The sequence below is a fragment of the Lissotriton vulgaris genome, unplaced genomic scaffold (assembly GCF_964263255.1).
Source record: "Lissotriton vulgaris unplaced genomic scaffold, aLisVul1.2 SCAFFOLD_763, whole genome shotgun sequence".
Lineage (NCBI taxonomy): Eukaryota > Metazoa > Chordata > Amphibia > Caudata > Salamandridae > Lissotriton > Lissotriton vulgaris.
The window spans coordinates 849,379-876,531 of NW_028254011.1; the positions used below are offsets into that span (position 1 = coordinate 849,379).

The window sequence follows — 27,153 nt, forward strand, 5'->3', positions numbered from 1 at the left end:
TTGGACACTTCAGCTAGCTCCGTACACTTGCACACACATGTATAGAGATACATCTTTACGTCCTGGTCTACATAGGACTGTGTAGACGGCTGACAATGCACATGTATGTACTGTATATCTGGCGTAGAGCACATGGTGTGTGTTTATGAAGTACTGTTCTCTGATTTAGAAAATTTATATGAATTTTAAATTTTGTAACTTTGAAAATCTAAAATTTGAAAAATTGTTTTCGGTTATGAATTGATTGTAGTGAACTGTAAATATATGGGTTCTAGAATAGGCTGTTTAGTATTGGATAGTAAGGTATATACCTTGCAATGCGATAATGAAATGCCGTGAGGTTGTGTAACTTGGGCTTGGCTCTGTCTTCACACTGCTATCTTGTCTGAATAGGGACAATTGCCGATACACGTCGTGATACACTGCCACCCCACTTACCAGGGTTTAGACTTGGGATTAATGCATGTACTACCCTATCCTCTATCGTACGAAGTTCTTGATGGGTTTTAAGTAGATGTGAACTGTACAGGATAACTATCATGGGGGGTGGGTGATATTCTCTACTGATAAGTAAGTAGGGATCGGTGCAGGTTCACGGCTTCAACAAGTAACTCAGCAGAGCCCGTAATGTTTATTTTGCTAGAATATAGCTTAAACATACTAGCGGGCCAAATAGTTCTTGGTAGAATTCTGCGAAGTTACAATGTCCGTTTTCAGTGTTGTTTATTATTTAGCCTGTGACAAAAAAACGTTATCAATGCCCTCATTTCCGTATGTTACTAACACTGACGAAGGCTTGACACCGAAACGCATCTGTTCACAGCGCATTAAAGAAGTTTTGCCAAGACTTTTCCCCCGTGTGAGTGCTGCTTATTTTTGCTGAAGTGCAGCAAAATTTGAGCGTTATGTTACCGGGTTTCCACTACCGCTGGCCGCACCCGCCGAAGAGTGCTCTGATGTCGAGTGGAGAGCGAGCTTTGATATTGATTGATATATATATTATAGATATACTTAGAGGAGAAATTCATCCTGTTCTGAAAACCTTATTAGTTCAGCAGTTTTACAATGACAAATCTCAGCCTATCGTATTCTTATTCTAGTCCTCCTTTAAAGAGGTCTGTGAGGGTTTGTTTTAATTTGTCTGAAGCCGCTTGGGATCCGAGATGTTGGATCTTTAGAGTTGCCTTTAGAATTACTAGCATCATTTAAATGCCAAATCAATTGGGAGGCAGAGTATTCTGGCATACTGTTGGGATGAGAATATTCTTTTCTTGGTTTATAGACCTGTTCCTCTTCCTTGAGTGCCAGAGTGTAGGTGTATCGTCTAGCTTGAAGTTTAGCCCAATTTCATGCTCTAGCTGCAACCCCAGAGCCTGAGACTTGTCCTTGAATGGGGTCCTGTGACCTGGATGGTACACCAAACAGGCACTCTTAAAAGGCAGAGGACTACTGTCCCTGTCCTGACAGTGATGGCAGCTTACCTTGTTTTGAGATTGTGACTTTTATCTATGTTGCTGAGACTGTCTCAGCATTATTGTCTGTGCAATATGTTGTCAGTCTGTCTGTCTCAGAGTACTGAAGCCAGTGGGATCCTTCTTTGAAAGCCCCTTGTGGAGGATGAGGACGGCTTCCCCAGCCTTTGGAAGACTGTTGTCTCCGTTCTTGTGGCTGCAGAGTGCAGATTCAGACACTGAAATGAGTAGGATAGAGGCAAGGCTCTTATTAAACATTCCATAACGATTTTTAGGTCTCGTAGAGTGAAAATTGCAAAAAACACAGTTGATGGACAGAATGCAGAACAATGTCTTACATTCACCCCAGTACAAAGATCAGGGCCTAAATCCATCGTTTGCAATTTTCACCCCGAGTGGGCTGGGTATGGTCAGACGTGAGTCCCAGGCACTCCACATCACTGGAGTCAAGCTATCCAGGCTGAAGAAGGCTGATAGCCAGAAACCGGTCCTTGGATGCTTGATTCCGGTCTAGGAAAGACATGGCTTGGTAGTTCGGGCTGGACTGTTCCCATGAGGCACAGGGTCAAGGCTGATTTGCATATGGCAATTGTCTGACCTAGGATGGTGTGGAGTGCAAAAAAACGATGGATTTAGGCCCAGATCTTTGTACTGGGGTGAATGTAAGACATTGTTCTGTATTCTGTCCATCAACTGTGTTTTTTACATAATTATATGCAACATAATTACACAGCACTCAATGCAACATACACTCCAAATACCACTCGGTGCCAGATAATTACACACCACATAATTACACTCTACTGAATGCAACACACACTCCACACAATACCACAGAATTATATGCTACATAATTACACTGGACCCAATGAAGCATACACTCCAAACAATACCACTCAGTGCCATATAATTATATGCTAAATAATTACACTGCACTCAATGCAACATACACTCCAAATACCACTCAGTGCCACATAATTACACGCCACATAATTACTCTTCTCAATGCAACGTAAATACACTCCACATAATACCACTCCGTGCCATATAATTAAACACCTCATACTTACACTCCACTGAATGCAACATAAATGCACTCACTCTATCTCCCTCACTTTATCTATTGCCCTCCCTCTATCGATCACCGTCCCTCTATCTATCTCCCTCACTCTATCTATCACATCACCACAGCATCACTCAGGGGCACCACAACATCACTATGCGCTACCATAGCATCACTGAACGCCACAGCATCACTTGTCGCCACCACAACATCACTCAGCGCCACCACAGCATCAATCTGTGCAACCATTCAACAACTGGTTCAAATATGTTCTCTCAATGTTTCAAGCTTTATTACAAATGTCACAAAAAGATGTTAATATTTCACTTCTATTCTTAGATTTTCGTCACAACAAAATACAATGAACATAATCTTCACAAAAGTTATTTAGAAAGGCTATTGCCATTATACATTTTAATAATTTTTATTAAAGTATTAATTATTTTAAAAATTAAAAGCCATTTTTATTTGTAATATCAATACATCTAAGTCACGTAAATACAACAAATATTGCATTAAAAAATGCTATAGGTGTCACATTTGCGGAAGTTAAAACTATTGGCATTGTAAATGACAAAGCTATTAATTTCGCTATTTTCAAAACCAACACATAAATAAAAAATGTGTCATTTACAATACCAATAGCTCAAACTTTCCTAATGCGAGACCTATTGCATTGCAAATGCTTGTTGTAAGGAAGGGACTGCTGAGTAGGTCTTCCTAAGCACTGCCATTTGTGTAATGATGTATATAAGGTATTACTCTACTCAAAGGCTGTGAAAGCGGCGTCGGAGATGGAGGCTTTGGCAGTCTGAGGCGCCTGGCACGCCTGGAGGCACCCCCACCGGCACAGCGGTGTAGTCCGGAATCCTGCTGCAGGTCCGCGGTGAGGTTCACTCGGCTGAGCCTGTCCCTCTCTACATCGGACCCTCGGAAGCTGGAGGTGAGAGGGAGGGTGGAGACTCTGCCCAGGGAACCACCGGAGTGGAGTCCCTAGACTAACAGCGAGACCAGAGGGAAACACATAGCGCCGTCAGGTGTGACGGAAGGGGTTGCAGCACTAGGGCTCAGAGCGCCCTGCAGGCAAGAGCGGGGATACCTCCTCTGTGGATGTGACCCCCTGCGGTCCCCCCACCGGCTGCCGCCGGGACCTTGGGAGCAGCTCTCCGGTTCCTACAGTCACAATTACCCCCCGCCCCACATCAGAGGATTCCTACGGTCTTGAGGGCTGTTGAGGGGCTCGGGGACGCTGGTTAATTCACCAGGAAACCTGCAAACCCCGCGGAGGTCCCGGGCGGCAGTGGACCCACACCTCCCTTCCTTCCCTCCCCTCCCATTCCCGATGCTGAAACAAGTGGTTCACAATTTCTCGCAGAGGACCCGCGAGATCTAACTCACAGGCTCCTCGACAAAAAAAAGGTATTTCTTTTGATCATCGCTTGTACTTTTGCAAAACCCTTTGTTCAAAATGGCGGGGTTCTAAAAAGAAAGGCAATAAATCACCTCCTGTGCCTTCAGATGCCCACGAGGCCCCTTCAAGATAAGACTCCCTCACAGCAACTCAGGAACTGGGCTAGCTTGAAAATGAAACTGCCCTCCCTGCTCACAAAGCTACAAAAATAAAAAGAGGACTACTGTCTCTTATCCCCATATGGGGCGGCCATCTTTGCCCAGTCTCTCTCTCGGGTGGCTAGCTTGGGTTTACACCCATGTGTTTACACCACTTCCTTGATAGAGTGTCTACCTTCTTGTATGGCAACACTATATTTTTACTTGTATTATGTTCACTATTGACAGAATGTCTGTTCTCTCCTGCAGTATTATACCTCTACCTGTCTTTTTTGACATTTTTGCAGTATTATACCTTTACCGGTATGTTAGACATTTCTGTAACTGGCGCTCTGTTCACTTTCCCGTGTAACACACAGTCTGCTACCTCTTTATTTGGGCTCATACCTATGTGTATCCACTACCTCTTGTGTTAGAGACAATGTTTTTGCCTCTGTTAATGTTTAGACAATGTTTTATCTATATTATATTTTTACTTGTAGCTTGTACACCTTATAACCTGCACCCAGTTCACTTTCTCTTTGACGCACCGATTGCTACCTCATGTACTTTGATTGCTCACTAATGTAAATGCTACCTCGTATATCACTATTATATTTTTACTTGTATTTTATACACTTGTGTAACCTGCACCCAGTTCACTTTCTCTTGGGTCGTACCGATTGCTACCTCATATATTTTGATTGCTCACTAATGTCATTCTTGATTCTGACTGCTACCTCATATACTCAGTCTGCTCACCATTGTCACTATCGGTACATGTAATTTGTTGTTTGCACTTGTTTTTTGCTCCTGTTATCATTATTGTACACCCTCCTACGCCTACCTCTACCCAACATGGATCTCATCGGCAAACACACATATAAAATCATCTACCCACCATTACCCAACAAAAAAGCCGCTAAGCGCTTTAAACATAACTTCCTTAGGACCCACCCTGAAACCCCCTTTGTCGACACCTATTTCTCACCGGTGAATGGATCCATGAATATTGACATCATCTTCCACACCACACGAAGAGTCCAATGGAGAAAAGTGTTCTGCACCTTACTCACCGTCTCCACTACCAGGAAATCCGCTCATGGCTTAACACTCTCCATCACACCATCTCAACTCTTCCCAGGCAGAACCACCATCCCTATCTACAATAACGGGACTGTCCTAATTCAATCCACAGACAGGAACCTGGAACTACTAGACAACATGTTCCCCACCTTCAAACAGCACCTCTCCAATCCACGGTCCCCCACTCACAGCACCCCCAGTCCTCTCATCCCTAACCGCACAGCCTCCAATCACACCCCAGCTAACATAGCTCAGCCCCAAAACGACACGCACCTCTCCTCTACCCCCAGCACCTTAATTACCCACCCACCTTCTGTAGCTACCCCACACTTCTTAATCACAGACATAGATCTCCCCCCCCCCCTCTACCCCCTGCACCTTAGTCACCCACCGACCTACTGTAGCTGCCCCACACCTCTCAATCACAGACCTAGACCTCTCCCCCATATACACCAGCCGCACCCCATCACAGCTGAGGAACATCTCACAGCTCTCCCCTCCCCAATCCGCGGTAATCAGTCACCCTCCTGATCATACTTCCCATTCCATACCACCCGTTCATATTTCCCAAATTCCCCCATGCACTAGCGAAGATCACCCCCCTTCGCTCACTCCCGTTATCCCCACCACACAACCTCTGCGAACGTCGCAGATGCTGCTGTAATCAATCACCCATCTGATCTCACCTCCCCTCACCCCTCATGCATTGGCGATTATCACCCCCCTGCACACATCCCCAATACCCCACCCTCCTTACTCCCCACCCCACACCTCACACAAGTCGCGCAGAACCCACCTCCACCACCTTGAACATACCTCCCGCGCCCGCAACATGACCAACCCTCACCCTCTCTTCTCCCCCCACTCTCACTCCCCACTACCCCACCCCATCGGCCAGACTCACGGAACACACCACCTCCCTCAACCTAACCCCTTATCCTTTATCCCCTCCCATTCTTAGCCCTCACCCCCCTATTGTCACTCCTTCCTTCTCCAGCCTACATTCATCCCTCGACTCACCTACACCGCCTTCCACAAGCGCCATCACCCACGCTATCAACCGCCCCCTGTCCTCATCCCCGCCCCCGGTTCACAAACTCTCTCATCCTTCGAACGCTACCCCACCTACTCGGACCGCAGAGCCCTGCTCCATCGCGCGCACATCCCGTCCCATTCGATACAGTTCCCACGCCATTACCTGACTCAAACACTCACCCACTGCTCTCACTTCCAATTCCATCCCCAATCCAACACTGGACATGATCATCTCCACCCTCCTACAAGTCAAGGAAGAGCTCCACACCATCAAAGAACTTCTTCTCACACACCCCAGGCACCCACTACCCTACACTTCACCGCCCAACAAGGACTCCATTCGCCCCTCAAACCGTTCCACCCTTCTCGCCCCGCGCTGGCCCTCTATCCCTGATCGCAAGGCCACCGGCCGTCCCCGTCGCACCCTAAACACCCTCTCGGGCCGAGACTTACACAATCTACTCTGCTCTTATGGCCCAGGTCCCACAAAACGCTCACCCACAACACACCTCCCCATACCCACGATTCTCACAAATCCCCTCAGGCCACCCACACTGAGCGACAGAAGTTCTGTCCCCTGTAATCTCAAAAATATCCCCCTCTCCTTAGAACATTCTCCCACCCTCCTCACCCCTAGACTAAAGTGTATCCTGCTCAACTGCAGATCGGCCCGGAGACACTGCTCTGGCATCGCGGAGCTCATCTTATCAAGGGGCATTGATCTAGCCATTCTGACTGAAACGTGGCTAACTGAAGCATCCACACCTATAATGGACATACTAGTCCCCCCCCCCCCAACTATCTCATTATTAGACTCGACAGGAATGGCAAGACGGGCGGGGGAATCGCATGCATCTACAGGAGCAACCTAGCTGTCACTGAAGGCCCCTCCCCCTCCCTCTCCTCCTGCGAACTCATCTGTCTTGATATTACTAGTGAGGGCAAACCTGTGTGCTCCCTTCATGTTATCTACCACCCACCCGGTGACAACTTCACCTTCTCCCAACAACTAATGGACACGATATCCACCAACGCCGGTCGACAGCTCAATCAAATTTACTTGGGAGACTTCAACCTCCACTGGAATGACCAGAAAGACACTGTGGTGAAGAGCCTTAAGACTTTCCTCGACGCGCTTGACCTCACCCAAATCTGCAAAGGACCGACACATGAAAAAGGCTCTATCATTGACCTTATCGCCAAAGAAGACTCTACCCAACTAGTCGCAATCGAACCATGTGACTGGTCAGACCACCACATCATCGCCTTCTTCATCAACGAAAAGGTCAAACTTAACCCGGCGCAACCTGCCAAAACCAAGATTTGGAAGAGGGACCTGAAGAACCTCAACCCAAAGTCCTTGCCTGCCCACACAGGCAGTCTCCTTCTTCCCCCGACGGACGTCTCTGATGTGCATTCATTGACCAACCTCTACCTAGACTCCATGTCTACAATAATCAATGAAGCCGCACCCTTGCAACTGAAGAGTCTCCACCAAGAACTCGAACCCATGGTACGATGGCAGACTCAATGAAGACAGACGTGTGATGCGCTCGTGGAGATCGGACCCCTCAGCACTGAACCTTAGAACGCTTAAGAGTAAGAGAAACGCTTACTTCAGAAAAATCAAACGCACGAAATTAGTATTCTTTAGCCAACAGCTGGATCAAGCTAAAAACCGTCCAAAAAAACTGTTCGAGTTAGTCAAAACCCAACCAAAACGCAACCTCCACAACCCAACAACTTAACAAAGGCTATCCCAAGTTGCGAAGACTTCTCTGCTTTCTTCAAGCAAAAGAACAACATTATAAGAAGCGATCTCATCAATGATGTAAGTCGATTCTCCGGCTCCATATGCATAACTAACACTCATGCTAAAAACAACGCTTCATGGACGTCCTTCGACACCTATTCCGAAGAATCAATTCACAAGCTGCTGGTCACCTTGAAACCCGCCAATCATCACACAGACCCCCTACCTGCCAATGCTGTTAAAGTCCTCACCCCCCTGTTCCTCCCACTCTGGACTAAAATCATCAACTGTTCTCTGCAACAAGGGCTCATCCCAGACTCCCTCAAGATTGGGCAAGTCACGCCTATACTCAAGAAACCCACAGCTGACCCGGCCGACATAAACAACTATCGTCCTATCACCACTCTAGCAAAACTGTTAAAAAAATGCGTACAACTCCAACTGACAAAACACATTGAGCAGTTTGACCTCCTCAACTCTCCCCAATCCGGATTCAGAGCAAAGCATAGCACGGAAAAGGCCATGACACACATAATGGACGATGCCCTCCAAATCCTTGATCACAATGAGTCTTGCCTCCTCATCCTTCTTGACCTCTCTTCAGCATTTGATACGGTCAAACACGAGAATCTACTGGAGCTCCTAAATACCAGAATGGGCATATCTGGGACGGTTCTCAAATGGTTCACGTCCTTTCTGCACAACCGGTCTCAGAGGTTCAAGAGCAACAACGCACTGTCCTCGCCTGTGCCAGTAACACTGGGCGTCCCGCAAGGTTCCTCCCTATCCCCCACATTGTTCAACCTCGTCATGGAACCACTCACCACCCTGCTTCAATCTTCTAAGGTACATTTCCATATGTACACCGATGACACTCAGCTCTACCTCAAGCTTCAATCCCCTGAAGACATCAAACTGTTGAATGCCACACTAAGAAACACCCAAGCTTGGCTGGCCGACAATCACCTCAAACTAAATGCCCTGAAAACTGAGTTCCTTCTGATCTCTCCTCCTGCGAAAAAGGCCATCACCCAAACCTGGCTCAATCATCTAACCGCACTCAATGTCCAGCCCACCATCGTGGACTCAGCGAAATCCCTTGGCATCACACTGGACTGCAATCTCGACATGCAGCAGCATATTAGCATAGCAACTAAAGGAGCCAACTTCCAAATCAACACTCTGAGAACTCAAACCCTTCCTACCACCCAAGGACTTCCAAACTGTGGTACAAGCCTTAGTCATTCCTCGCATAGACTACGGAATTGTGGCTCTCAGCGGGCTCCCCCTGACAACAACGGCTCCCCTAAGAGCCTCCCTGAACGCGGCCGCGAGACTCATCACTGGCTCAAGAAAACATTTGCATATATCCCCTGACTTAAAAGCCCTGAACTGGCTGCCTATTGAAGCCAGAATTCAGTTGAAAATTGCCTGTATGACACACTCGGCCGTACACCACAAGGCACCCAACTACCTCTCTCACAAGCTGACCATATCAGGAGGCTCAAGATCCAACAGAAGCACAAACACTCTCCTCCTGAAACCACGGAGATTCCGGAAGGAAAAAACATACAAACACTCCTTCTCTGGAATGGCACCTAGGATCTGGAATGCACTCCCGCCAGAAACCAGGCTTATCCCGTCCACTATTCTCTTCAAGAAAGAGGTGAAGGCCATCCTTATGGCTAAATACACCTGAACACTATTGATACTGGAACAATGACAGTATTTGGCTCTTACACTATCAGCTGTCTGAATACTTATCTATGTTAGTCCATTGTTTGTCTGCTTCTGGATCTAATTCGTTGCACAGATGCTATACTATTGATTTTCAACTTGTTTATTGGGTTGTACACTAGGACTTGAGTGCCTCAATAACCTGCAACGCACCCACTACTGACTACTACTCTGCTTTCAACATTGTGTTTACTCACCCTCTGGGGTGCTATAATCTTATCCGTTTAGACATTGTACTGCTTCCATATTATTATTGTTTCTTGATTGTTATTACTCTGTATACTCTTGTATGATTGATACCCTATTTTTGCAACTCACTGTCTACGGAATCTCATATTGATTCAAGAGTCTTGTTTATCCTACCTACTGTTTCTGTAAAGCGCTCTGATATCTGCAAAGATCTTGTTCGCGCTATATAAAACTTTAAAAATAAAAATAAATAAATAAATAGAGGGCAGCCTGGGAAGATCACTTGGAAAAAAATGACTGCCACAAACTGCTTTGTAAGGTGAGAAACCCTTACAACATGCAAGTTAGTAGGGTTGCACAGACTCAACAGGGCATTCTAACCCTGGAACTATTGCTTACCACCACCTTCAGCCCCAGTATGTAGATCTGCGGAAAAGTGGCAACATAGGGGGTTGCAAGTATTCAAACACTACTATGGTAGGAGCCCAGGCATAATCAAAGAGGCTCTATCAGAGCACTCCTATAATGAGATTGCTGCCATCATTTTTCGTCGCACTATATGGCATCAATGGGGCAAGTGGATTTTGTTACAGGACTAGTAGATTTATGAATCAACCTTCCCCATGGACAAGTAGATATTTGTATTAAATTCCACACCCCAGCAGGTAAGTTTGAAGGCACTGTTTATGAAAGCTTCTGTGTTTTATGTTTGGCTGCACAACAATTACGTATTCCATCTGCAACTGTGCTTTTTTCCGAACAAATACGTTACTGAATATAAACTATTTATTCTTTTGTACTTGCTGGAACTAGGGTCCAGATTTGAATGGTACAGGGGCCAAACGGTCTAGGAAACTCAATGAATACTGATCATTGCTATATTTTACTACTAAACAAAGTCAGAAGTGCATTTACCTTGCAGGCACTAAGGTCATGATTTGAACAGTAAAGCAGGTGCAGTGCCACAGGGTCTAAAAGCTCTAGGCAACCCACTGAATACATATTGTTTCTATATTTTACTACTAGACAATCGGTCAGGAGTGCTTTTTTTTGTTCTTTTGTAAGCATTGCACCCAAAGTAACCCACAGCCTAAAGCATCCGTGTAATAAAAGCTGTAACCTGTTGGAATTTGCGACTACCTAAAACTTATGTTTCATTCAACGGATATGGTCCTAAAATGCTTCTAAATCTGTACACACCAACACCTTGGCAAGGGCATTCTCCATTCTATAACACCAACACTTCAGCCGTTGCGAGATCAATGGGCTTCGTCAATGTGTGTTTTTTGTTTTTTCCCCGTTTTTTTAGCCGTATTATTAAGTAGCGCTAACTTCTACTCTGCATAACTAGGGGGAAAGCGCTATAACGTGGACAACGCTGGCTGTCATACAGCTTTTTTACATTACTTTTAGGCATTTGCAACAAAGCAAAAATCATTAGCAAAGCCAATAAATCTAATTTAGGCAAGATATATTGGGTTTGCCAATGCGTTTTCCCTTAATTATCCTAAGAATTATTTGTATACAGTTTAATAGGTCATTTCATAAAATGCAGAGGCAGCAGTGCACCCGGCCAACCAACACTTGATAGAAATCTTTTGTGCAGCAATTTATTCAGAGGTTCTTGGTGTTGAAAGCCACTAGGCTGCATGCACTCCAGTCCATGGAGGTGGCACTGATGTCCCCACCTGATACACTCCAGTGTAACCTTCTACCCTGTTGTCTTTGTTGGTTCTCGACTGCCAGTTGTAGCCTTCAACTATTCCTCTGAATTACTGGTGTGTAATTTTTGAGTTTGTGCTGCTGCTGCACATACTGTCTTTTCTGTTTTCTTTGTGATCATTGGGTTCACCAGTGTATCTTTTAACTCCCTTGTTTACACTCGTGTCCTTTTTCTGTGTTTGTTTGGCTTCTCCCTTTTAGTCTTTCACTAATTAAATTAACACATTTGTTGCTGAATCTTTAGATGGCACTGTAAATTTCCCCCAAGCATTCATTCCAGTTTTATGCAACTTGCTATTGCCAGAATCCTTGACTGGAGTGGGCTGTGTCTTTCTAAAAAACGTTGCACCGTGGCACTTAAATGGCCACATTACTTTGGATTTATTTATTTATTTTTGTCCTCATCTCATCTTGGCACGTACAAATGAACACTCGCAACCCGCTATCCATCCTGGGCGCCCCGGGTTGAAGTTCTTGCTGTACCCAGGGCCGATCCGGCTACCCCTTTATTCCGGGGCCAGGTGTAATCATTGGACAATTTCCGGGTTTCTTACCAGCCTCATTTCCTTGGCCCATTCCATCAAAGGTTGCCATACTGCGCTATTCCTATTGTGTGCTGTGCTGGTTTCTAAGCGTGCTATTCTTAGTACAGATTGAAGCAATTTTTCGTGTAGGTGGGGGTGACATGCTTTCAGACTTTACAAATTTCCCTACGTGCAATTAGAATAAGCGTGAAAAATAACGCCACCTGTGTATCCCTTAGCCCATTTAAGAGATCAATGTCCAGACCAAAGAAGACCCTTGCAACATTAAAACTATGTTTCATCTTGAAGATACTCTCCAATGTCTTCTCAATGGTGGCCCAAAAAGAGCCAATCCTAGGACACTCATAAAAAACATGGATATCATCGGCCTCTGGCGTGTCACATCTGGGGCATACAGGGGGTGGGTTGACAAATTTTGCTTTTTTTGGGGGGGGGGGGGGGGGGGAGTGTAATAAAGCCTGTTTATAACATAAGTGATTCTTTTTAAGGGGAGCTGATTTAACAAATCTATAAATATTGAAGGGAGAAATTATATAGATCGGCTGAGGGTGCCTCTAAGATGGAAAGTCTCCATACTTGATGTAATGGTGGAGCTCGAATTTCCTCTGCCTCAATCAGCTTCCTATACAAAAAACCCACTTCTTTCTTCCTCTGAGTTGGGGCCGACAGTGCAAACTCAATGTCCCAGTTTCCACCAGTATTATTTTGGATTTATTAATGGCTACCAAACATTAAACCTACAGAAACAGCACTTACTTAACAATCTTGCTCATTTTGAGAGAAACCACAGACCTTGCACACACACACCAGACACCTCACACACACCCCTCACCATTGATGCACTGCTAAAGTCAAATGAAACACTGGTGGACCCAAGAAGCCCTGTTTGAATCATTGGTGTCCCTGACCTGCTGCTTCCTATTGGCTCCTTTTTTTTTTTTAACGAACCGCTTTTTGAGTAACATGCAGTTACCAAATCTGTTTTTTATCCACTCCATCCTACTTGCAGCTTCAGCCATAGTGAGTGATTTTTGTTTGTTTTCTTGTATTGCTGCTTTCTTTGCTCTAACCATTGTTCTTAATTCCTAAACTTAGTTTTTGCTATATGACGTAACAAAACGGTTGGCTTTTTTAGTGATTGTATTGTTAGTTATTTATGCATTCTTTCTGCACTGATCGACATTCACTTATGAGAAGCTCAGACACGGCCTACATTGCCACCCGAAACTAAATTGTTGTGGTAAATAAATTAAGATTTGTCTAACTCAGCTAGGATAAATAGAAGACTGACCGTGAAGTACCCTTCCAAAAGTATCCTCTTTGCTGGAGGGAGAAAATGAGAACTAAAACATGTACCTGATTTCTGCTACAGGTTGCTTTGTTAACCCATATTAAATGTACTCTTGCTGCTGAAGTCAAAACATATTGTTTTCTTTTCTTCCCACCTAGGAAAGCCCCGATCCACAAAAAATAGCACCACTCCTGCGGAAACAGTGGAAGTTGTATAGTGTGACTCCAATGTACTGTTTCTCTCACGCACGTCTCAAGGACTATTCCCGGCAGCTTTCTGTCTTCATTGCAGCAGAAAAGCAGAAAGGGATGGCTGTGCAGATGGGCTTGGATCTCGTTGTGAAGGTGGCTCTGTCTACCCTCTTGGGTCTCAAAGGCAGAGAACGTGACCCGGGTGCTATTCTAATCCAGGTAAAGCTGAGTACTGATGTAAAAAATATAACCGCTTTGGGTGTCGACTGCTATTAAGAGCTCTACTGCAGTATGTGAAGATTATAGCAATGTATAGCTTGATGTAACTCTCCTTGCCCGCATATACTTGAGATTCGTATATGCCCGATTTACTGTGTGTTTTTTTTTTTTTTTACTTTATAATTTTCTTTTCTGGCAGACTATAATACTGATAGCAACAAAATGAAACAAAGTCAACATTTTTACATTTCATCTTTTGCGCTACATGCCAAACACCATTTGAATGTGCCATCTGTCTATTTCCCGTCTAATCATTTGCTTGGTCCTACATGACTTAAATGGTCCCTTTAGTCTAAATGTTTGTTTTTTCTTTGGTATTACATTCTTGAGTTTATTAGCAGACACCAATCGGTTTAGTTTAATCATGCCTAATGACCTAAACTGAACACCATAGTTTGAAATCCAGGTAGCACCATCTCATTTCATCTCCTAGCTTTTTCTATTGTACCTCCTTAACATTTGTAATTTGCCTTTTCATAAGCCACTAAGTGCTTTGCCAAGTCAATACTTATCAGTGCCTAGACTTCTTAAAGCCTGATCTGATATTCATCATACACCCACACTGGATCAGACTACTACCATCACCTTGTAGCACAACACACCCTTCTGCATTATGGCTTTACAGCCAACAGTAACGTGTAAACTGCCATGTATCCTAAACTTCAAACCCAATCACCCTGTGGAACACCACCTCTCAAGGTTAATTACTACCTGTGCCCACCAACCACTACACCATAGACCACAGTCTTGAGTTAACACACATGGGCATGGTCCCATAACCATTATACATAGCCTCATATTGTTAAACTTTGCAAACGTGTACTCCTTTTCATACTGGCACCACTGTCAGTAGTAAAGTCTGAACTTATAACATTTACTTAGAGTACGCACCCTAATAATGAAGGCTTTTTATGAATGGACCATAAATACAAGTTCGAACAGCTTTAACATATGGACACAAATATTACCTTAATTGCAGACGGTGTCCTTCACTGCTCCATAATGTGGTACTATAATCTGGCAGCCAAAGGTTTTGTGCTGCAGTGGTTTGGGCCTACGTGTCTCAAGGACAAAATAAAAATGAAAACGCAACCCAAACCCTTTAGTCTGGTGCAACAAGCGATAGGGGCATAGGTCAGCCAAATGGCGTTAGTTCAGTGCAGTACAGGCCAATGTGACTGGCAGTTCAGTTTCCCAATGTACATATCCTGATTGGCAGGGTGTCTTCTCTGGAACCCTTATGTTTAGGACTGTGCTGTCCCATCTGCAGTGCATTGCCAACATCGAGAGGGAGAACTGCAAAATGAGATCATTCAACGAGTATTGGTTAAAACTTGATCACTTGTATAAAATGCTTAAGATGAAGTGTGAAGGTTGAAGTTGTAGGTAGATGTATAGACTTTTGATGCTGGTTAAGGATTTTGTGATGATGGTAACACTTCTTGCTTCTGTGAATCATATCTGAGCCACACGTGAGATGTGTAGAATATTGTGTATCCATCTGGGATTATTTCTTCAAAATATTGGGGGCAATCTGGTGATATGTTTGAGAGGAGAGTATTCAGATTCTTGTACTTAAGCAGAGCCTCTTTATCTGCTGTTTGTCTGGGTGCATTTTAGTGTTAAGTGTGTTAAAGTATAGTGTTGAGTGGCATGATTGGGAGAATTGCTTTGGTGATGGGCTGTCTAAGGACACATGGCTAAGATTGAGATGTATTTATTTAGTCTTTATAGTGTGAGGTATGTCTGGTTGGAAAATGACGAGCTTACCTGAAAAGGGAAGATGGGAGCTATTCATTAACTGTTTCCTGGGTCTAAACGCCAGGTGTCTTTGTCTCTAACAAATCCCTTAAAAGGAGACCAGGTTGGACACAAAAACCCCTTTGAACCGAGAGGTGATCGGATTGTGTCTTGAGTTGGTGCAGGTACTTGTGGTAGCAGTTAATGGTGCTATAGAGCAAGTGTTTCCTTTCCACAGGGGGAAGGGGGCTGAGGTCATGTGTTTACTACTAACTGCTTCAAAGGCACATCTTTTTGCAGATTGCATCAGAGGGTGCTGCAGTTTAGATATACAAGTTCTTTCTTTTCCTCATTTTTAATTTCAGTCCCCCCAAACCAGGCCTTTAACTAAAATCCTGCTTCCCAATGCATGGTAGCTTAAATCACATTTAATTTATAGCAGTCTTCCTGTGCTCCAACCACTTCTACAATAATTTAATTTGATCTTGTGAGTATGAAACCTTTTTTAATGGATTCTACTCATGAGCGTTGATGCAATAATTCAGGATGTAGCTGTGTCTGGCTTTGGTGATGCAGCTGATACCTTTTGTCTTGTATATTGCCAAATGCTGTGTCTTGCAGCCACCTGGATATTGTTAGTTGATCCATTCAGTTGAGTAAGGACTCTGGCCTGAGTAACGATCACACTCTAACAGGACTGAGTTACAAGCAATGGTTTCAGTAAGGTCAAGCGTTTCTGGGTACCTGTGGTTGAGATTTTGGCATCATGAATCCTTGTTTAGAACTGAACAAACAGCATGTGATATATATATATATATATATATATATATATATATATATATATATATATATATATATATATATATTCATAACGAGAGCTCAAAGGAAAATAATGCTGCGATATAGAAATAAGGATGTATCAGAAGTTCAGAGACAGTATATATGACAGTTGAAATGACAAATGTAAAAATGTCTGGATACCATGCGAAAATGCTGATAGCATTTTTCAAAAACTAAAATGTTAAGAACCTTGGTAAAAGGGGGAGTAATGGGATATGGAAGGGAGTCCTAACTATGATTGTGGTCTTTGGTGTCTAAGTAATGCAACCTATAGGTCTCCATGTGTCCTTGCCAATTACTCTATCCTATGGTAAATATATAATTTAAGATGTGCTACTTAGTTTTGGGGATTGTTATGAAGAACAAGTTGGTTATCCCGTCTGTCAGTGGGTTGAGAGTGTTTCAGTGTCTGATATCTTGTCCTACAACTGACCTTTAGTTACGGTTGTGCCTGCATCTTGGCTTTGTTTGACGTTCTGCTTTATGGAAACATTTAGTTTTAGTGGGCATCTACTAGAAATGATCTGTTTTAAGCTTTCAGGGAGCAATCACTGCAGTCTCCAGTTCCATGACATTATATTTAAAATAATGGGTCGGCCAAGCATAGATTTCTAGTTGGCTCCTATTCGGTTGCCAGCTTCTGTAAGTGCCTTTCTGTCCTTAGCAATGTGTTTGATCTCTCTTTCAAGTGAGTTGCTCATACTCTGCAAACGTTTGCATTCCTGGGTGTATGGGGGAAACAAATGTTGTAAAGACACCAGGTTTATTGCATCCTATTTTCAGCGTTCATTAACTTCTGCATTCTTATACTTTTTTAAAGCTAATGTCAAAGCCACCGTTTGCAGCTTCAAACTCCGAAGATAAAGTGGTATGGACAGGCTGGTTCTGTTGTACTTTTGGGGATGAAGAAGTGTTGGACTTTTTACCAGAACCTTTTACATGCCTTCCTTTATTTTTGGTGAACGGCACTGAGACTTTCACTGCTTTAGTTGGTAGCTGGTTCCAGAAGACCTTTGACTGCTGCATTAGTGACTTGGCCATCAGCTCACGGGACCTCTCGTGGATGGCTGCCATGTGGACGGGCTATGACGTGCACAGTCATCTAGCCCCAACGGAACTCTTGTTTTCTGTGCCTATCCATCCGCAAAGCCTTGACATTTCCTATGCAATACATCCAGAAGATGCTCGAGCCTTGTGGGACGATATTCATAAGAATCGGGATGAGGTCACAGAGGAGGAGGTGCAATTGTTCTTGAACTGTTTGTATTCACATTTCTTCCGACACTTCAAGATCCATCTGTCTGCCACACAGTTGGTGAAAATCTCCACTTCTGTGGCTTCAGTTCACTGTGATGGAAACGTTAAGGTAAGCATGCTGGTTGGAAGGTAGGTTATAAGTAGACCTTTTTGGTGAAGGCATTGTTAATCACATAGTTTCAGTATGCTTGCCTCAGGGAAACCATACCAAGGGACTTGGACATAAAAACAATTTTAATCTTCTGTAGAGGCAGAGGTAACCCACATTTTTTATGATTTCCAGCAAATAAATAGAATAGACCTGTTTGATTAAAAAAAATTCAACCATAAACATTTGTTTTTTCCTAACTCTAGTGTCTTAAGAACAATACTTTACCAGAGTGTGGGCCTTTGCAGTCCAATACCCACCACCACTCTTGTTGTTAAGCACAACAGCTTTGCTTGACATTGACTTCAGAATTATCACATTACATTATTAATTCCAGGTCTTCAGTGGCCAGCCCATGCATTCCCAGGTGCCCTGGCAATACATTGTAAAATATTGATAGCCCACTGTGAACTTCTCAATTAGCCACATTCCAATATACAACAACTACATAATCAAATACACACATGCATCTCCTGGAGCTAACAAACTGAAGGAACAAAGAGATAGCAGTCCTCATTAGGTCTGTAAGTCCACAATCATTAACAATTTGCTCATCGTAAATTGTCGACAGTCTCAATGCCAGATGACGGGTGAGTAGAGTCTAAAATTCCACTTGTATTGTGGAGGATGGGAAGCAATGTTTAATAACTCAAAAGATATATATATATATATATATATATATATATATATATTCACTGAAAAAATCATAGGTTTCAGGCCCTATATAGTTGGGAATTAACATATAAACAAGCATTGGAAATGCAATAGGTCTCGCAGCATTAGAGTTAGTGCTTTTAGAATTGTTTATGGGTTTTTTTGTAAATCTTTAGCATTTTTGTTTCCTGTAGCCAATGCTAAAGAATTAAAAAAAAAAGCCATAAACATTTCTAAAAGCTCTAACTCAAATGCTCCGAGACCTATTGCACTGTGTGAGGGTGAGGGGTTGAGGGTGAGTGAGGGTGAGGGTGAGTGAGGGGTTGAGGGTGAGTGAGGTGAGGGGTTGAGGGTGAGTGAGGTGAGGGGTTGAGGGTGAGTGAGGGTGAGGGGTTGAGGGTGAGTGAGGGTGAGTGAGAGTGAGGGTGAGTGAGGGGTTGAGGGTGAGTGAGAGTGAGGGTGAGTGAGGGGTTGAGGGTGAGTGAGAGTGAGGGTGAGTGAGGGGTTGAGGGTGAGTGAGAGTGAGGGTGAGGGTGAGGGTGAGGTTGAGGGTGAGTGAGGGTGAGGGGTTGAGGGTGAGTGAGGGTGATTGAGTGAGGGGTTGAGGGTGAGTGAGGGTGATTGAGTGAGGGGTTGAGGGTGAGTGAGGGTGATTGAGTGAGGGGTTGAGGGTGAGTGAGTGAGGGGTTGAGGGTGAGTGAGTGAGGGGTTGAGGGTGAGTGTGGGTGGGTGAGTGTGGGTGAGTGTGGGTGAGGGTGGGTGAGGGTGGGTGGGTGAGAGTGAGGGTGAGGGGTTGAGGGTGGGTGAGGGTGAGTGAGGGTGAGGGGGTGAGGGTGAGTGGGTGAGTGAGTGAGGGGTTGAGGGTGAGTGAGTGAGGGGTTGAGGGTGAGTGAGTGAGGGGTTGAGGGTGAGTGAGTGAGGGGTTGAGGGTGAGTGAGTGAGGGGTTGAGGGTGAGTGAGTGAGGGGTTGAGGGTGAGTGAGTGAGGGGTTGAGGGTGAGTGAGTGAGGGGTTGAGGGTGAGTGAGTGAGGGGTTGAGGGTGAGTGAGTGAGGGGTTGGGGGTGAGTGTGGGTGAGTGTGGGTGAGTGTGGGTGAGTGTGGGTGAGTGTGGGTGAGTGTGGGTGAGTGTGGGTGAGTGTGGGTGAGTGTGGGTGAGTGTGGGTGAGTGTGGGTGAGTGTGGGTGAGTGTGGGTGAGTGTGGGTGAGTGTGGGTGAGTGTGGGTGAGTGTGGGTGAGTGTGGGTGAGTGTGGGTGAGTGTGGGTGAGTGAGTGAGGGTGAGTGAGGGTGAGTGAGGGTGAGTGAGTGTGGGTGAGTGTGGGTGAGTGTGGGTGAGTGTGGGTGAGTGTGGGTGAGTGTGGGTGAGTGTGGGTGAGTGAGTGTGTGGTTGAGGGTGAGTGAGTGAGGGGTTGAGGGTGAGTGAGTGAGGGGTTGAGGGTGAGTGAGGGTTGAGGGTGAGTGAGTGAGGGGTTGAGGGTGAGTGAGTGAGGGGTTGAGGGTGAGTGAGTGAGGGGTTGAGGGTGAGTGAGTGAGGGGTTGAGGGTGAGTGAGTGAGGGGTTGAGGGTGAGTGAGTGAGGGGTTGAGGGTGAGTGAGTGAGGGGTTGAGGGTGAGTGAGTGAGGGGTTGAGGGTGAGTGAGTGAGGGGTTGGGGGTGAGTGTGGGTGAGTGTGGATGAGTGTGGATGAGTGTGGGTGAGTGTGGATGAGTGTGGGTGAGTGTGAGTGAGGGTGAGTGAGGGTGAGTGTGGGTGAGTGTGGGTGAGTGGGTGAGTGGGTGAGTGTGGGTGAGTGTGGGTGAGTGTGGGTGAGTGTGGGTGAGTGTGGGTGAGTGTGGGTGAGTGTGGGTGAGTGTGGGTGAGTGTGGGTGAGTGTGGGTGAGTGAGGGTGAGTGAGTGAGGGTGAGTGAGGGTGAGTGAGTGAGGGTGAGTGAGGGTGAGTGAGGGTGAGTGAGGGTGAGTGAGGGTGAGTGAGGGTGAGTGAGGGTGAGTGAGGGTGAGTGAGGGTGAGTGAGGGTGAGTGTGGGTGAGTGTGGGTGAGTGTGGGTGAGTGTGGGTGAGTGTGGGTGAGTGTGGGTGAGTGTGGGTGAGTGTGGGTGAGTGTGGGTGAGTGTGGGTGAGTGTGGGTGAGTGTGGGTGAGTGTGGGTGAGTGTGGGTGAGTGTGGGTGAGTGTGGGTGAGTGAGTGTGGGTGAGTGTGGGTGAGTGAGGGTGAGGGTGAGTGTGGGTGAGTGAGGGTGAGTGTGGGTGAGTGTGGGTGAGTGTGGGTGAGTGTGGGTGTGGTTGAGGGTGAGTGAGTGTGTGGTTGAGGGTGAGTGAGTGTGTGGTTGAGGGTGAGTGAGTGAGGGTTGAGGGTGAGTGAGGGTGAGTGAGGGTGAGGGTGAGTGAGGGTGAGTGAGGGTGGGTGAGGGTGAGGGTGAGTGTGGGTGAGGGTGAGGGTGAGTGAGGGTGAGTGAGGGTGAGTGATGGTGAGGGGTTGGGGTTGAGGGGTTGGGGGTGAGGGACTGACTGCTGGCATCTGGCGAGAAAACTCTATGCAGCGGCAAAACAGCCTGAGCAGACCCAGCGGTGGCCATATCCAACGAAGGAGCGCACTGGCGGCGACGTCCTGCTTCAGGCTGGCTCTCCCAGGATGGTAGCCTGGTGCAGTGCAGTCCTATTGTGTTGCACCTCCGCCTCTGTCTAATCCCCGTTCTGCTATCTTGGAGCGAATGGCAGCATGTGAGGCCACCGGGCTAGATGACCGAAGGTCATGGCTCACCTGAGTTGCATGAGGGAGCTTACAGGCCGGAGAGAAATCGTGGCGCCTTTGGACTGGACTCAGCAGCCTCGACACTTGGGGAGGGGCAGAGGCAGCGAGTACACACTTTGGGGAGGATCCCCTTACTAACAGAGCACAGCAGAGGACGTGGTGCGGGCCGCTGCTCGGGCCCCCGTATACCAGAGCTGAACAGTGAGCACACACGGACGCTAGGAAGTGAGGCCAGAGATAATACGCTGCTCTTTGTCTATCTAAAAAAAAACAAGCGAAAGGATCGGAGACACGGCGGCTAAAATAAACAAAAAAAAGAAGCCGGAGGGAAGAGAGGGGAGGGGGGGAGGAGAAATGCGACACGGCGGGAAGGGGAGGGGGCGGAGCGGGTCAAATCAACAAACAAGCCGGAGGGAAGAGAGGGGAGGGGGGAGGAGAAATGCGACACGGCGGGAAGGGGAGGGGGCGGAACGGGGGAGGGGGCGGAGAGGGGAGTTTGGAGCAGCGTGTAAGGGTTCTGATGTAGAAGCGGTGCTCACGGCTCAGGGTGCCTCATTGTGCGATAACAATGAGAACAGGAAGTTGAAAAGCACAAGACATAGGCGTGGAGACTGCGGCTCGGTTTCTCATACAGGAAAGTCAACAAGGGAGGAGAGGAGGAGGGGGGAGGAGAGTAGGGGAGGCACGGCCTAGCGGCCGTGCAATCAAGTAGTGAGGGGGCGGAGCTGGGGGAGGCTGTGGAAGAGAGTAGGCAAGGCGACACGGCGGGAGGGGGCGGAGCGGGTAAACAAAGACGGACATGCACGCGCCCGTGACTTTTAAGGTCAATGCGCATGCGCATAAGCTTAGTGCGCATGCGCATTGACCTTAAAAGTCACGGGCACTGCAAGGAATCGCCACGATTCCTTGCAGTGTAGATAAAGAGTGGATAACTCGCAATACTCTCGCCTTGCTCGATGCGCATGCGCATCGACAGGCGAGACCTAAAAACCACTGAAATTGCTCCTATATAGTTAGTTGAACTAACTATATATTTTGCGCATTCGCAATCCACTGCTGATGATGTCACATATTACATCATTCATGACATGGTCAGTGACATCACTGATGACATCTCAAATGACATCACTGATGACATCACTGATGACATCTAATTTGACATCAATGATCACACCACTGATGATATACTTCATGTGATAATACAATGCTCCTCCTTACACTCTAATATAACCTCTGTTACACCTAGTGTTAAATACAGAATATCATTTTTGAAACCATTGACACACGAATACCAGTTACTACATACGCACTCACTGATTCCTACGTCTACACACATTAACTCATTCAGCCATACAATCACTCGTACATACAGTCACTCATTATTACAACACTATCATATGCACTCATACACTTATGCAGACACTCACACACTGCCACTCATCCATTGAGTTGCTCACACACCTAGTCAGTCCTGTAAAGAATCAATCACACTTTGATTTCTTCATCTATACAGTTAAACACAGAACAGCTTACATTTTCACAGATATACTAACACATACTTACTCACTTATACAATCAAATCCTTCATCCATACTCTTATACATCCACTCATTCTTCAATATGTAAAACATATTTAAACTTTACAAAAACACACAGACACTGAATGATGTCATCAGTGATGTCATTTGAGATGTCATCAGTGATGTCATCAGTGATGTCACTGACCATGTCATGAATGATGTAATATGTGACATCATCAGCAATGGATTGCGAATGCGCGAAATATATAGTTAGTTCAACTAACTATATAGGAGCAATTTCAGTGGTTTTTTATATGTTAATTCCTAACTATATAGGGCCTGAAACCTATGGTTTTTTCAGTGAATTTTCAAGGTTTTTTAAATGCTAATTCCTAACTATATAAGGCCTAAAACCTATGGTTTTTTCAGTGAATTTCAAAGGTTTTTTAAATGCCAATTCCTACCTGAATATGGCCTGAAACCTATGGTTTTTTCAGTGAATTTGCAAGGTTTTGAAAATGCAAATTCTATTAGCGGATAACGTTTAAATATGTTAATATCCTTGTGGGACCACCTGAGCAGCCCTAGGGATCCGATTTTTGGACCGGAGCAAGATGCTCTCTGATTGGGCCGTATTTCTTGCCTTCTGCCCCCCTGATTGTGCCATATTTCTTGGCTTCTGCCCCCCTGATTATGCCGTATTTCCTGCCTCATGCACCCTGATTGTGCCATATTTCTTGCCTTCTGCACCCTAATTGTGCTGTATTTTTTGCCTTCTGCTCCCTGATTGTGCCGTATTTGTTGCCTTCTGCCCACTAATTGTGCAGTTTTTTCTTGCCTTCTGCCCACTGATTGTGCCGTTTGTCGGGCCTTCTGCTCCCTGATTGTGCCGTATTTGTTGCCTTCTGCCCACTAATTGTGCCGTTTTTTTCTTGCCTTCTGTCCCCTGATTGTGCCGTTTTTTGTGCCCCTGCCCCCCTTATTGTATTATCTTTGCCAGTGTTGGTTCGCTGCTGGTATTGCCTTTGTCCGTGTTTTTTTTTTTGCTGACGTTATTGTCTTTGCCTTTTTTTTTTCCTGCCGTTATTGTCTTTGCCAGTGTTTGTTTGCTGCCGTTATTGTCTTTGCCAGTGCTTGTTCTCTGCTGGTATCTTTGCCAGAGCTGTGGGAGCTGTGGGGGCTGTGGGAGCTGTGGGAGCTGTGGGGGCTGTGGGAGCTGTGGGGGCTGTGAGGGCTGTGTGGGCTGTGAGCTCTGCTTCTTTTGTGCCTCGGTCTCCCTAGCACAAGATGGATGCCAACACTTCCTGGTTTGTAGTGTTGACAGCCAATGAGCATGCAACTTTCTCTGGAAGGCATGCTGATTGGCTGCTACTGTCTATCAACACTCCAAAACAGAAACAGTTGGCAGCCATCTTGTGCCTCAGTAGACTAAGGCACAGGAAAGCAGGAAAACAAATGTGTAGAACTCAAAAAGGGGGCAGGGTAGAAGCACCCTGACCCTCTAGGCCTGCTCAGGGGGTCCCACAAGGACCCCCAAGGCCCCTAAAAATATTTTTTTTTTGAAAAATCGCGGGGTGCTCGCACGGTGCGCGCACGGTGCTCGCACTGTGCGCGCTTATAGATATATAATTGATTTCAACTTGAATTTTCTCAGCAACTACTGGAGGGATTTACACCATTTAAGCAAAAGCGTGATCTGCGAATCAGACTACCATTTTGCCCAATTTCTTATAATTCCGTTCAGCCGTTTGGGCTGTAGCCATGTCTAAAGGTCCTATAGAAAATTGCATGGGGAAAACACATTTTGGGACCCCCCTTTATTCTCGGCCCCCGCTTCACGAATCCCCCCGAAACTTTCAGGGAAGGAGCGGAGCGTAATGCGCCATCTTCTTTGAGAAATTCACATAGATTGATCAACCGGCGCCAAAGTTATTCCCAATAGAATGTTGCGGATTTCCTATGGAAACTAGGTCCTAACTATATATACCTACTGGCGACCGCCAGTAGGAGATGTGTGTAAATATATATATATATATATATATATATATATATATATATATATATATATATATATATATATATATATATATATATATATAATATAGCTTCCAGAGGGGAAGAATCGGGACTTCCACTCCCAGCATGCTGTTCACCAGAGAGCGGGTGCTTAAGGGTAATAAATGTGGCAGCCTAACACCGTACTTCCGACTTGCCCCGCCCTATGATTAAAATGCCTGCGGCACCGAAACACACCAGGGACTTGAAGTAAATCGGCCATATAATTGCTTCCTAAATAAAGGCTCTGTTGAACCCAATCCCTTGTGGAGTCGCGCTTCTGAAAGCTTGGAGGTTTACTGGCGATCGCCAGTAGGTATATATAGTTAGGATTTTTTTCCTATGGGATTTCTGAAAATTCTATGTCGAATAACTTTGGTGTTTGTGGACGGAATTGGCTGAAATTTTCAGGAAAATTGCACATTTTGTTTCTGGGCAGCCCCTGAAAATTTGGGGGGGTTTCGTTACGGGTGTCCCAAAACGCGTTTTTCCCATTCATTTTTCCATAGGGCGGTTGGAATCAGCTTTAACTCGAACGGCTGAATGGATTTACACGAAACTTTGCAAAATTGTAGATATGGTTTGCCCGACGTGCCTTTGCTATGTCTTAATATATGTGCTCCAGTGGATTTTGAGAAATTACAGTTTAAAAAAACGGATATATCTGTGACAGCGTCCCGGTTAGCGTCCTGGTTCGCGTACCTGGCGCGTAACGGAACTTCGCGAGGAGAAGCGGATTGACTCCCTGGTGACTGAACATTCTAAACAGTCCAGAGCGGCCGCCATCTGGTGTCTCGGTAGGATCGAGGCACAAGAGGTGGCAAAAAAAAGGGGGAAATGAGCATAAGGGGGCAGAGTACATCCTCCCTGACCCCTAGGTTTGATGAGGGGGCTTTAAAAGGGCCCCGCGGGGCAAAAAAAAATAAGTTTTATTATCGTTTTTTTGCGGGGGGAGCGCTCGGTACGCGCACCGGGAAGCGGTCCGGGGAGCGTAATATAGGGAAAATAGAATGAAAGAATGTTCAAATAATGTATGTATATTGATCTTTTTTTTTTTATTTTATTTAAGTACCAACATGTAGGTACCAATGCAGAGTTTAACAATAAAAATACACTGTTTCCTTTGTAGATATCTTGCATGTTGTTTCAGAAGTTATTGTGGTATATGGAATTCATAGCATAGTCTGTCAGGAAAGCAGAAACAACATGGAGGCAGGAGATGATAAAGAGATGTTTAGTACACATTGGAGATAAAATAGTGGGAGAAAGGAAGTAACTATGAGCAAACTTAGTATGTTACACAAAAAAGTTGCACAGTATATTTAAAGTCTGACTTTACATTATAATCTATTTGGTACTAGTTTAAAAAATACATATAAAAATGAATAATGTCAAACAATTTTTGAATTATTATTAAATATAAATTTATTTCTCAGATTCGTTTTCAAAATTGAAAAGAACTTCTAATATTTGATTGTCAGAAATGTCCTCATTTTCAATCAGGAAATCTACTGATTCTACACATTGAAGAAGTTCAAAGTCCCTTGGTTCATACATGAATTCTGAGTCATTGGGTTCAATATCTGTATCTTTGTTGCTTTCCAGAACAATTTTGATGGTATTTTTTTGCTCTCCTTCCATTTTTGTGCTGCAATTTGAATTTAAAAAAATATGTCAGTAGAGATAGGGCACTGTTGGGTTTAAGTTCAGACAGGTAGTTTGGTTTTTTTAACAGTGATTTTATCTTTGGGCAGTGTATGGTATCAGAGTGGAAGTAAAAATATAAAAAAGTGTATGTGATGAAGCCTAAGTAAATTCATAATTATGCAAGACAAGCCTTACTCCATCCATAACTATAACAGAGAAGTCTATCTCAATCTATAACTATTACAGAGGGATAGTATATAACTTTCAGAAAATGTTTTCCTAATTAACTTAAAGTGCACAACATACTTCAGTTTTTAAAATAACATCTTACCTTTCAAAAAGAAGTTTAAGTTGTCAGTTGAAATGCACTTGAAATGTACTTCAGGAAGTAGTAGTCAAAATGGCTGTGTTTCTCTCTTTCTTTATATATATATTCAGGTACATAACCAATCAAATGTCATGAAATAATAGAAGATAATGAAAGTAGCATTTTAATTGGTTATCAATTCTAACACTTCATAAGTGTGTTTGGTTAGGTTATTTACCTCAGAATATTTAGTCAGGCCTACAGCATAATTCTCTCAATGGAATTCCATCAAATTTGGGTAAATGGTAGGGACTGTTATGTAGTAGGGC

At 44.9% G+C, this 27,153-nt stretch overlaps 1 protein-coding gene across 1 annotated transcript in view; it reads left to right on the forward strand.

Annotated features, from left to right (window-relative positions):
* The window catches only part of CENPL (centromere protein L), a 73,305-nt gene that overhangs the window by 11,702 nt on the left and 34,450 nt on the right, over nt 1-27,153 (forward strand). The window contains exons 3-4 of the mRNA XM_086951539.1: nt 13,600-13,851; nt 17,312-17,857. Coding sequence (XP_086807665.1) covers nt 13,600-13,851; nt 17,312-17,857 — 798 coding nt within the window. The remainder of the gene's footprint in view (nt 1-13,599; nt 13,852-17,311; nt 17,858-27,153) is intronic.